The following is a 13997-nucleotide window of genomic DNA, read 5'->3' on the forward strand; positions in this document are numbered from 1 at the left end:
CAAACATACAGGAGCACTCCGTCGGTTACGACGACGAGGGTCCCAGCTGATACGGTCAACGGAACAGCCTACTCGTGTAATTAACGTGAAAGTGACTGAGCAATCCACAGACACGTGTACCCCTAACAGAGTGTGACAAGCCCGGCCTTTTGAAATACAGGTACAACTCATTTTTCCCAGCTGAGTGGAATGGAGTAACATCAAATAAAATGTCTTGCTCAAGGACAACAACGCGTCGCCGGAAATCGAACTCACGACCCTACAATCGTGAACCGAATGCCCTGAACATTAAAACAACGCGCCTTCACAAACATATAAGCATACACACAAACACACACACACACACACATGTATATATATTCATAAATGGATAAAAAAAAGTGCCGTGAACTAACCGTGAGGAGTGGAAATCTAATGTATCGGACGGTGTACTTCTTCAAGGGAAGAGGTGAAAGGAAAGAAATTAATAAGGGCCTGCAAAGTTTTACCATTCCCTAAGCTTCTCTTTAACTTAGAGGATGTAAGACTATGCTGTCTCTCATTAATTTCTCTCCTTAAACTTTGTTCGATTGTTCGATCATTGTATCTATATACATATACGTACATAAACACGCACACTCACACACACACACACACACAAACACACTGATCATTATAATATGTTGTATATAACTACAAAATAATTTTGTGGATGCTCAAGCCTCCATACTGTTTATTAATATTAATATTAATATTAATATAGATAGATAAATAGATAGATAGATAGATAGATAGATAGATAGATAGATAGATAGATAGATAGATAGATAGATAGATAGATAGATAGATAGATAGATAGATAGATAGATAGATAGATAGATAGATCATTTATCTATTTTAGTTATGGGACTGTGGTCGTGCTGGTGCACCGCATTTAAGCGTTTTCGTCGAATATATCAACCACACCACGGTCTTCCACAATGTTTCCGTCAACCCAATTCACTCAGAAGGCATCCGTTGGCTCGGGGCTGTTATACAAGACACGTCCCCAAGACACTGCATTGTAAGACTGAACTCGAAACCACGTGAGTGCAAAGCGAGCTTCTTGACCACACAGCCATATCTTTATTTATGTGTGTATATATATATATATATATATATTATATATATATGCAGACGTACACACACACACACACATATATATATATACACACACATAGATACATAAATACATATATGAATGTGTGTGTGTATGTGTGTGCGTGCATATATATATATATATATATATATATATATATATATATATATATATATATATATATATATATATATATATATATATATATACACATACATACACACACATATATAAGGCGGTGTACCAGCATGACCGCAGTCTGACGACTGAAACAAGTATATGATAGAAGATAATATTTATATATATTAGGTTGTCCAGAAAGTTCTGAGCGTTTTTTAATATACAAAAAGGTATATAAATGATTGACCTTTCAACAAATTTTATTCTATGAAATGATTTCCATAATTATTAATGACCTTTGCCCATCTATCAGGCAATTTAAATATTACATCAACATAAAATCTGACTGGTTTTGAAGAAACAAAGTTATCTAGATGCATTTTGACTCAATCTAAATTGTTAAATGTTTTCCCTTGCAATGAGTTCTGTAGAGACAATAACAAGAGCTCGTCGGTTGGCCCAATATCAGAATACGATAGATGTGGTAAGAGATCCCAGCCAAATACACATGTGGTCGGGTATTGTCTTGTTGGAACACTAGCCTTTTCCTGTTGGCAATTTCAGGTCTCAATTCTTTGATTTTTTGGTTCAAATTATCCAGCTGACGACAATATACATCAGAATTAATTATCTAGTTTTGTGGGAAAGGCTCATCATAAATAATGCCTTTATGATCCCACCAAACACAAAACATAGCTTTTTTGACATGGATATCCGTTTTGGTTGTTGTTTCGGTGGATCCTTACGAAAACTCCTGGATCTACTTCGCACTACGTTTTTGTACACAATCCTTTGTTTCATCTCCAGTCACAAGTTGTTTAAAAATAAAGGCATGCTTTCATTCCGCTTCAAAAGCATATCACAAACGGAATACCAGTCCAAGCAAGTCTTTTATGAGAGTTTGTGAGGGACCCATACTTTATAGCGAGAAATGTATCCTAGCTTTACTAGGTGTTCATGAGCCGTACTTTTAGATACTTGCAACTCCTCTGCAAGTTCTCTAGTCGTGATATTTCAGTTTTCTTCGATTTTGGCCTTCAAAACATTTACATCCAATTTTGAAGGTCTTCCATTGCAACTGTCATCTTCCAAACTAAATTCTCCGGCTTTAAACTTTGTAAACCACCTTCGAACATCTACAGTACCATCACCTGATTCATCTACAGCACCATCACCATAAACTTCACAAACGTTTTTGCAAGTTTTTGCAGCATTTTCTCCTTTTTAAAAAACAAAAACCTATTACAACGCAAATATGAAAAATCTGGTTATCCATTTCAAATGTCAATAAAGGCAACCCGAATGAAAGATAGATTTATTTTTAGCCCGGAACAATAAAGAGATGCACTATTACTTCAAACAATACCAAAGTTTTAACTATGTTACGTTTCAGGCGTATTCAATAAAGCGTTAACAGATTTAGCTTAAAATCGCTCAGAACTTTCCGGAAGACCTAATATATATATATATATATATATATATAGGGTGTTTCAAAAAATTTGATATTATTTCGCAATGTAATAACTTTGCCAGTTCTTGTTCAAATGACTTCAAATTTTTACAGCATATGCAGAAACAGGTCAAAATTTTGTTTATCTCTTGAGGTATAGAAATGGCATTTACTAGAAGAGAAAAGGCGCTTTGTGTGTTGGAGTATGCTCAAACACAGTCGAACAAGACTGTGAAACGTGCATTTATGAGTGAGTTCTCTAAAAAGTTACCAAAGGCAATGAAGATTTGGACATGGCACAAAAAATTCAAAAGGAAGGCTACCTGTGCAGGACAAAAGGATCTAGACGACCACTAATATCAGAAGAGACGGTCGAGCGGGTTCGCCAAAAGCTCTTGCGAAGCCCCAAAAAGTCTATAAGAAGAACAAGTCTGGAAACCCAGATTCCTCCAATGGCAGTTTGGCGTATCCAGAGTGATGCAGTACGACCGTTTCGAGTGACTCCATTTAATTGAACACTGCAATCATTACATCGAGTTAAATGCAGTGCCATCTTCAGCTACACAAATAAATAAATATTTATAAACTTGATATCCTGTTGCTTATTTTGATTTTATTCACCTTACTTTGAGCTGTGTGGATAATACCAAACTGACTTGGTGCTTCAACTTAAATACCTAATTCAAGTGAATCTCATATATATATATATATATATATATATATATATATATATATATATATATATATATCAGATGCACCATATATATTAAAATAGTAGGAACACAGAAAATATGAGAGTAATACTGAATTATGTGAACAAATGATGCTGCCCCCCTTCGTCGGCATTTATCGGCAAAAATACAACACAAAAACAGAGGCCCTTCTATATACTATATAAGGACAGTCAGGTTGAGAATGGAATAGAGGAAGAACGTAGTGAGAGGATAATAGAGTATGACAAAAATGTGTGATAGTGTGGAGAAAAGAAAAGACTGCTCTCGGAACATACGCCGCATACAATGCGTATAATAACGTTGATCACATTGCATGTCTGTTTCTTTAATGATGCGAAGCAATTATCTAATAAGAAAATATAAATTATCAGGTATTAATTATCAGCATGAACAAAGAATTCCTACATTCACTAGTTCTCAGCAAAATGCAAAGAAATTGCGCAGTATTACAGTAATAGTACAGGTTTTGTCCAGTACAATTTTTGTCCTGTAACAATAATGATTTAAAGTTTTGGCAAAGGCCAGCAATTTCGGGGAAGTTGGTAAGTCGATTACATCAACCCCAGTACTCAACTTGTAAAGTCGATCTCGGTAGAACTTGAACTCAGAACGTAAAGACGGACAAAATGCCGCTGAGCAATTTGAGAGAGTGAAGAGTGGTGACGGCGTTCGTTTTGTCTTTTTAAATGCTTCAGAAAGGACGTAAGAGAGAAAGAAAGTGAGAGAGAGAGGGAGAGAGAGAGAAAGTGAGAGAGAAAGAGAGAAAGTGAAAGAGACAGTGAGTGGTGACGGCGTTCATCGCAAGAGAAGTAGATACATAGATACATATACACATTGTTAAATCAAAAGCGAGAGAGAAGAGAGACACAAAGGAAGTGAAAGAGAAAGAGAGAAACTGAGAGAGACAGTAAATACATAAATCGAAAGAAAAGTTAATACACAGATACATACACAGCAAATATTGGATGTCAATTTCACTTGTCATTACCGCACGAGGATAAAATTTGTAAAGACGTGGTGTTTTGCTCCAAAATTTAAATTTTGAATTTGTTTTCATTATAAAATTACACCTCAGCTAAAAAACATCTTTTGGCTTCGGAATACAACATTGTCTTTTTCTTTCTATATTTTTTAAGTTAGAATTTCTGGCTCATTTGTTGATGTGTCATCATTACACATCCACATTACACCTTTAAGATCGGGGAACCAGTTAAAGGTCCGCTGGATCACTCTCGGCATACCAGCAAATCACAAAATCGCACCAGCCAGCATCGCCACTACCTCCAGGACCGTCATATATATATATGTAGGTATGTATGTATGTATGTATGTATGTATGTATGTATGTATGTATGCATGCATGTATATATATGTGTGTGCTTGTGTCTGTGTTTGTTCCACCACCACCATTGCTTGACAACCGATGTTGGTGCGTTTGTGTCCCTGTAATTTAGCTGTTCAGCAGAAGAGACTTATACAATAAGCAACAGGCCTACAGGGAATAAGTCCAGGAGTCAATATCTTCGACTAAAGGGTGGTGCTCTAGCATGGCCACCGTCAAATGACTGAAACAAGTAAAAGAATAAAAGAATGTCAGAAAAAAGTTCTGTACCACTAAACCAAGAAGGTTCTTCGAATATGTACGATGTATTATAAGGTTAAATAGTAATTCCATTTACGTTTGTGTAACTGAGATATTTTGGTTGGATTATATAGTCATTGGTGTTACATTAGTTTCTATATTCTTTAACTGTCACAATATACTTTTCTAGGTCTGAAAGTTTTGTGGGCAGGGGGCCAGTTGATTAGATCGACTCCAATACACAACTGATACTTAATTTATCGACTCCTAAGGACGAAAGGCAAAGTCGATCTCAGCAGAATTTGAACTCAGAACGTAAAGAAAGACAGTCATAATATATAAACATTTCTCATGACACCAGTTCACTGTTTACAGATCCTTACATTTTTTATGTTTTCCATGAAATTTTCACGGGTCCAGCTAGCTATTATTATTATTACGACGGCGAGCTAGCAGAATCGTTAGCACGCCGGGGAAAATGCTTAGCGGCATTTCGTCCGTTTTCACGTTCTGGGTTCAAATTCCGCCGAGGTCGACTTTACCTTTTATCCTTTCGGGGTCGATAAATTAAATACCAGTCAAGTATTGGGGTCGATGTGATTGCTATCCTCCTCCCTACAAATTCAAGGCATTGTGCCTATAGTTGAAAGAAATATTATTATTATTGTTATTATTATTATTATTGTTATTATTATTATTATTATTATTATTATTATTATTATTATTATTATTATTATTATTATTATTATTATTATTATTATTATTATTATTATTATTATTATTATTATTATTATTAGAAGAAGAAGAAGAAGAAGAAGAAGAAGAAGAAGAAGAAGAAGAAGAAGAAGAAGAAGAAGAAGAAGAAGAAGAAGAAGAAGAAGAAGAAGAAGAAGAAGAAGAAGAAGAAGAAGAAGAAGAAGAAGAAGAAGAAGAAGAAGAATGCGACTGTTATCGAATGAACAATATTTTGACATCTCGTGTATCTTCCACAAGTTCAAAATAAACATCTCAATCTACTTCATTTTGGTAATATTTGAAGGACCTGGTCTATGACCCCACCCCCTCTTCCTGCAAACCTAGAGGTACTCGAGTAGAGTATCACTCTCGCTCATAATAAATAATGCCTTTATGATCCCACCAAACACAAACTATAGCTTTTTTGGCATGGATATCCGTTTTGGTTGTTGTTTTGGGGGATCGTTACGCAAACTCCTGGATGCTTTCTGAGTGAATTTGGTCGCACTCTTCTTATTGTTTCTTTAATTTCTGGAGGATTAACATCAATCCTTTAATTATTATTATTATCAATTATAACTATTATTATTATTATTATTATTATTATTATTATTATTATTATTATTATTATTATTATTATCATTATCATCATCATCGTCATCATCATCATCATCATCATTATTGTTTTTATTATTAAGAGAGAGGCTTCCGAGGAAATATTTGTGGCAACTCCATAAAACCACAATTACCCTGACCACTAAGACAAATACTTTCTTTCAGTTGTTCTCATCCAATTTATAAACTCTTGCTTACAGTAGCCTCGTTCATTCGGATCAAGCACACCGCTCTCATCTGCTTTTTAAATTTGCTGAGAAATGGCATCCTTACTTTTCTTTTCCAGTAAAACTTGAAAAAGTTAATGAGGGTTTGGCCGAAAGAAAACCAAAGGAAGATGACAGATGATCTTCACAACGGACTCAGCTGATAACTAGATACTTCCTATACGTTATTGCAGCAGTTCAACATTAACCCACAAGTCAACAATACATGCGGAAGAGTTACATCACTCTGCGCATATAATTGTGGTACATGACCAGCAATTTTAAGGGAAGTGAAGGGTAAGTGAATTAAATCGACCCCAGTACTTTACGCCATTATTATGTAAAATAATGATATTCTGATAATGATATGCAATATAATAATAATGATAATAATAATATCAAATTTTTGTCACAGGGGCAGCTTGGAGGAGGAATTAAGTCGATTACATCGACCCCAGTGCGTAACTGGTACTTATTTAATTCACCCCGAAAGGATGAAAGGTAAAGTCGACCTCGGTGGAATTTAAACTCAACGTAAAGACAGACGAAATACCTATTTCTTTACTACCCACAAGGGGCTAAACACAGAGGAGACAAACAAGGACAGACAAACGGATTAAGTCGATTATATCGACCTCAGTGCGTAACTGGTACTTATTTTATCGACCCCGAAAGGATGAAAGGTAAAGTCGACCTCATACTAAAGAACAGTAGTAGCCCAAAACGTGTATGTAAACAACAAAATGAAACCATCGATCATGTCTCCATGTGCAGTCTTCTTGCGCCTACAGAGTATCTCAACAGGCATGATAGAGACGCACAGTATATTAACTGGGTAATATGCAATGACTTGGACCTGCCTCATGATAAAAACTGGTAGGAACACAAACCACCTCCAGTGCTTGAAAACGACATCTAACAAAAAGATAGATGCGAATAGGCCAGACATCATATTGAAAGACTTCAGACAAAAAACATGCCTCCTCATTGATAATACAGTCCCAATCGACATAAATGTGTCTCTCAAGACCTACCAAAAACTGAGCAAGTATAAAGATCTTGAAATAGAAATTGGCAAAATGTGGAACCTCTAGACAAAAACAATACCTGTTGTCATAGGTGCTCTAGGAATGATAGCAAAAGGAGCTGATTGCTACCTAGCTCAGATACCAGGAAATCCAAAAATCGAAGGAATTCAAAAAATGGTGCTTATGGGAACTGTCTATATCCTTCGTAAAATACTGTCTATGTAATCCTAAATATTAAAACAAACTTATAATTTCCTTATGTTTTCTTAGACATTCTCTAGTACAAAATTTTGTGCAAAACCAAATATATGGCGCCCCTAGTGATAACACCAGCTTGAACTTCTAGCTTGTTGTCTCTTGGGGTCTCTGGGTGAAATTTGGAGTCAACTTGTACAAATACAAACCGAAAGTCAAACATAATAATATTTTGGCGATACTATGAGGTAGTGAAAGTGCTACATTGGAAACTGCAAAAAGCGGGGGCGCTAGGGAGAGGCAAGACATGGTATGAGTACAAACCTCAGAGTGGCGGAGTCGGAGACCTGAAAAATCGTCTGGGATTTCCCAATCCAAGCAGATCGGGTGCTAGAGCATAAAAGATCGGACCTAGTGGTGGATGACAAGATGCACCACATGTGCTATATAGTTAATGTTGCGTGTCCCTTTGACCCACGAATAGTCAAGAAGGAAGGCGAAAAAATAGATATACACAGTCCTCTTAAGTACGAAATAGCCCGCTTATGGAAAATGAAGAAGGTAAAGACAGTGCTTACTATTGGTGGTTCTTTGGGTAGTGTATTAGAAGGCATCAAGAGGAATATCAAGGAAATTGGAATAGAGTGTCCAGTAGAACTGTTACAAAAGGTTTATCTCCTTGGCACCGTCAGAATGGTGATGATGATGATGATGATGATGATGATGATGATGATAACAATGTCCGCTCTCACAGAATCAACCAAAACAAACAAGACCGAGCGCTCTGAGAAATAAAACAATAATAATAATAATGATGATGATGATGATGATGATGATGATGATGATGGATGATGATGATGATGATGATGATGATGATGATGATGACGACGACGACGACGATTTCTTTTATTTACAACTAGAGCGACGGATGAAGGGAACAATACAATGAAGGACATAAAGTGTAGGGATTTACTAAGAATTGAATGGTAAGTAAAAAGACAATACAAGCATACCTGGTATACAGTATTCACAAACATGTATACATGGTACACATCAATAAAGAAAAGTAAAAAAAAATTATAGTGATGTGATCCTCCAGATACAGGAGAACATCTAGGACCAATCAAGGAACCCCACTAAGCAAGATTTCCCAGAACACCAAGTATAAGTACTCTCTTTCATTTCTGTTCCCTGGTTTACAAATGCGATGCCATTCACTCGTACCATTTTCGTCACTTCCATCCACCTTTCTATAAATTCACTCGAGGACAGCACTCCTTCACCACCCTAATTTTCCTTAACAAGTAAAACTTGAAAAAGTCGATGAGGGCTCTAAAAAAGATAAATGTCACTGTTCTCATGCCGGTCAGCCTCATCCACCACACAACCTTTTTTTCACCATAGCCGCCAGACAAAATAAAACTGCTTTTTTACCCGGTTACAGGAGGGTGGCTAGGCAATCATCATTATGGACTCAGCTGGTAGCCGGGTCCATCCCACACAAGACAGTAACTGTTTGATATAACTCCACAACCCAGCAATGCCAGACACCGAAAGAGTGCGTGTAGAACAGGTTCGTCTCTTTGCGTGCATTTTGGACAAGCCTTCTGACGGCACATCCATACCTGTAGAGATTTTCTCCAACCGGTTAGAATCCCTCGATAGCACGACCAGGTGAAGGGATTCTGGAAATTATCCATGGTAGTACCCGATCTGAACAGACTGGCCAGTTCATTTTCATCGATGTCCTGAGTCTCCCTGAGGACCTCATTACTCTTCCCCACCACTAATTCTCTATAGATTGCTCGAGTGAAACGTCCACCAATCCCATTTCCCGACGAGTAGCGTACAGTGAGAGCCTACCAATGTATACAGTACATGTCTCTGCCCCAGGTGTCAGGAAGACACTCGGCAAGAAATGGAAACAGAATTGAAAGAAGATGCTAATAATAATAATAATAATAATAATAATAATAATAATAATAATAGCCCTGATGCAGTACCAGGCAGTGGCTCTCATGGCTTCTGATCTTAACTGATTGGAAGTGTTATCATGTACATTGTTTTGTCTTGGTATAAAAGATGGGCTACAGCAAATATTCTGCTCAATACCACAGATTTGCTTCTCAGTTGTTTGACCTTAACCAGTTGAGCATGTCCCTTAGTGGCTGACGATATGTGCATCTCTGATCACGAGCAGAAGTAGTGGGGGAGCATCATAGCCATGTGTTGAGAGGGATTCTTTGGGGTTTGAATAATTCACCTCTGGAAACATGGGTGGTTCTTTCAACATCCTTAAACAACCCTTATTCAGGGACCTTTTGAGCGGGATGGGCTACTCAACCTGAAGAAAATTCTAACTGGGCCCCACCTGCAAGGTCATGTGCTGTTTATCTTGATATGAGATCACCATGTCGCGCACATATGGTTGTGATGCATGTGCCTGGTGTACCTTTATCAGACGGGTAGTCATGATGGGTATATTGGGCTTCGTATATTTTACCCCAGTGTCACTTTGATGGCATGCACTGCTCTCTCACTCAATAATAATAATAATAATAATAATAATAATAATAATAATAATAATAATAATATAATAATAATAATAATAATAATAATAATAATAATAATAATAATAATAATAATAATAATAATAAGAAGAAGAAGAAGAAGAAGAAGAAGAAGAAGAAGAAACTTGTTAAAATATACATTTATGCATACATACACCCATGTATACCTATACATATCCACTTATGGATACATATACATACTTCATATATACATTCTTGCATAGGTACACATATATGCATATACAGACTTACACACAAACGCACGTATACATAACATACGTACATGAATATACACGTGCATAATATACTTACATACATACATACATACATAAATAAATACATACATACATACATACATACATACATACATAATATACATACAAGAAGCTAACTATATACAGGGGTCACGGATCTCCGTCGTTCGAAGATAAGGATTCAGTTGTTGATGAATTAAGTACCCTGCTTTTTTAATTAACATGGTTGAGTATTCCACTGAAACGTATACCTTAACATAATTCTCAGGTAGGATCAGTATGTCATAGGGTGTGACAAGGCTTTTATCGTCGGCATTAACTCGTATCTGAGAAGTTAATCTGTAGTGAGTGATTGAACCTCTTCATGCTGATGGATGAGGACGACCTTCACGCAAGAGCCGTCAGTGTATATCTCCATACTAGAGGTTTCCAGCGGACCAAGCCTGCCCCCGTCGCCCAGTTTATCATCGTTACTGGACTTAGAGAAGGAAGCGGAGAGGCTTATTGTTCGAGCCACAGATGGCCTTCATGTGATTCTGTTTAGAGTGGACTATGTGATGAGATCACAAGGCCTACGCACTTGGCCACCCGCCTTCACCAACGGCACCATCGGGATTAGTGACATGCTGGATCTGGTTAGGGTGGTTGCGGATGTCTCAGATATAATCGAGATCATAAACATGTCATCCAAATACAGATCTTACAACTTCCATAAACTGATTGCAATTTCATGTTTGTACCAGCAATCAATGACAAACTTAGTTATATTGCCAAATTTCTAAGTAATACTGCTCAAAGACTGAATCTTTGAGGCAAAGGAAATTTCACAGACTGACAGACAGACTGCAGTAGATAAAGAGAGAACATACATACATAGATACATACATACATACATACATACATACATACATACATACATACATACATACATACATACATGCACATACATACACATATATAAACATATCTATGTATAATATATATAATGTGTGTGTGTGTGCGTGCATGTGAGTGTGTCCGTGTGTGTGTGCGCGTGCTTGTGTGTGGAACAAGACTAAGCAAGGTTCCTTAAAGATCAGAAAATATTTACATTAAACATATAGTACTTACATAGATAGAGCATCCATGTTTTGGTTGCAAATGCACGAATGAGAGATCTTAGGATGAAGAAGATCAGAGAAGTAACACCAATTAGTGGTTCTGATAAAAACATTTGCATTATTTTCAGGGTAAGAATGGACAGCATTGGTATACCAATAGACATGGCAGCTCCATAATAGCCAAGTTGAACAGAATCCCAACAAAAGGGAGCATTCAGTTCGTAGAGTATCTCCAGACCAAATTCACCAATTACACTTTGACTTAACGATGCAAACGCCAATAAACAAAGCCAAAATTTCAACCTCTGTGACCCAGACTTAGTTTTGCTGGATGTATAAAACATAGTTACCCGTCGAGCACTCTTCTTTAAAGAAAGTTCCGAGAGTTTACCTCTTGGCATAGTCTCCGGAACCATAAATATAAAAAGAACTATCAAAACTCCGGATAAACAAATTGCAAATACTAGAGGCCAAGAAAATCCTGTTTCTCGGATAAAATAGCCAGACCCCAGGTGAGCTAACCCATAACAGATATGTGTTATGCCGTGAACTACTACTAGTAAGAATCCTCTCTTTTTATTACGTGGAGTAATATCGGCTGTGTATGCATAGGTGACAATGATATTCAACAGATGTCCTCCGACTACTCCTTCGATGACGTAACCACACAAAAGATATGCAGTTTTCAGTTCCAGATTCATTACAAGACAATACATAAGATATCTAAGCATATGTCCTGTCATATTGATAATAACCACCACTTTCCTTCCGAGAACATCTATCCAGGATGCTGCGATGAAAATAACAATGATGCTAGGGATGCCAGAGCATAAAGAAAACCATTGCATCCATTCTGCATTAATGGATTGCACTTCTTGCTGTAACTTGTACCCCGGGCTAGTAACGTTCGTGAAACAGCGACCCAGACGCTGATGTGATCCATTATTACTTATGTTATGTGCAATAAAATATTCGTTTTTTATCTTAGCATATAAATATTGCGTTAAAACGGGTTGTCCGATAGATGAAGCTACTGACTGAAGCATATGAATGACGAAGAACATATAATGTCGCCAAGTAACATTTTGGACAAGCGAATCTTGTCGTTCGATTTTCTTCGGTTTTCCTTCTGTTACCATTTTGATGTAAGAGGTATTGCTATCTGTTCAAAACTTCAGATGTACGAAACTATATAAACATCCCATTTGTTTTTTGTTTTTTTGTTTTTTTCTTAAATAGCAAACTCATTATGATATGAAGATAGTAAAACCATCTAATGACTTGCTAATTAAGATTTGATGTTTGATTACTGAGATAGATGGCAAAATCCTATAAATGAAAGAATTTCGAAGAAATATCGTTTGATTACAGATACATGCATATGATATATCACAGATAGATAAACTAGGATGAAATATATACTGACGGTGCTTTAACTAAAGCTTTCTGAATTCGAATCTTCGTACAAGCATTAGGTTGCATGTTTGAGAAATGCATTAAACAACAATTTCTCAAAAACCTATAAACAAAAGACAATACAAAGTTATGTGTTGAACTAAATGCCACTAGAAGAGTCAAGCAGTTTATTGTGAAAACAATAAATCTATTTGAGTGAGAAAATAAAATAAATAAGAAACGACAAAATATCAAGGGAAGACAAAGCCCTACAATTAATACTACCCGTTTCTCACTGATAATCTGATATCGACTTCGTAAGTTTAAACATGAAGTGGGTTCGTCCGGTGTAAGTTACAAAAAGCACACAAATACAGGATTCGAAAATCCCCAAAATTTTATTAATAATTCAAACTTTTAGAGGTAAAACTGGAATACTTACGGTATCCCGGTAATTATTTAATGTGCAGAATTCTTTCCTGAACTCTGGTTTTTCTTATATCACAGTGACACCTTTACATAATGATTGTGTTTAATTTTGATTATAGAGCCAAGGATAATTTCATAATTGGAATGAGCCCAAAACAATCTTATTTTGTAATATTATCACTTTAAAAGGTGAAGCTGAAATTTGACCGGCACAACTATATGTATATGTAGTGGTTTCGTGCAGGCATAGCGTGGATTCGATCCTCGATAGCCAAATTTCACTTAACACTTCAACAGTAATGTTCTCACGGTAAAACAGTAGTCTTTCTGTGAGTGACAGCAGTTACATTTGCCAGATGCCTTCGCTAAGCAAGATACTGTCTTCGCCACTTGACCTTCTGTCTTCGCCACTTGACCCTTCTAACCTCTTCTATTTTACCAAAAGTTAGAATAGAGATAATAGGTAC

The 13997-nt window shown here is 36.5% G+C and overlaps 1 protein-coding gene across 2 annotated transcripts in view; it reads right to left on the reverse strand.

Annotated features, from left to right (window-relative positions):
- Positions 1-13997, reverse strand: part of LOC115217678 (solute carrier family 46 member 3-like) — a 44471-nt gene that overhangs the window by 16663 nt on the left and 13811 nt on the right. The window contains exon 1 of one of the 2 annotated variants that reach the window (XM_036507574.1): positions 11717-12873. The exons of the other annotated variant lie outside the window; for it this stretch is intronic. Coding sequence (XP_036363467.1) covers positions 11717-12845 — 1129 coding nt within the window. The 5' untranslated portion in view covers positions 12846-12873. Of the gene's footprint in view, positions 1-11716; positions 12874-13997 lie in introns of those variants that run through there. 2 annotated transcript variants of the gene reach the window in all.

The sequence above is a fragment of the Octopus sinensis genome, linkage group LG11 (assembly GCF_006345805.1).
Source record: "Octopus sinensis linkage group LG11, ASM634580v1, whole genome shotgun sequence".
In the NCBI taxonomy this organism is placed as follows: Eukaryota; Metazoa; Mollusca; class Cephalopoda; order Octopoda; family Octopodidae; genus Octopus; species Octopus sinensis.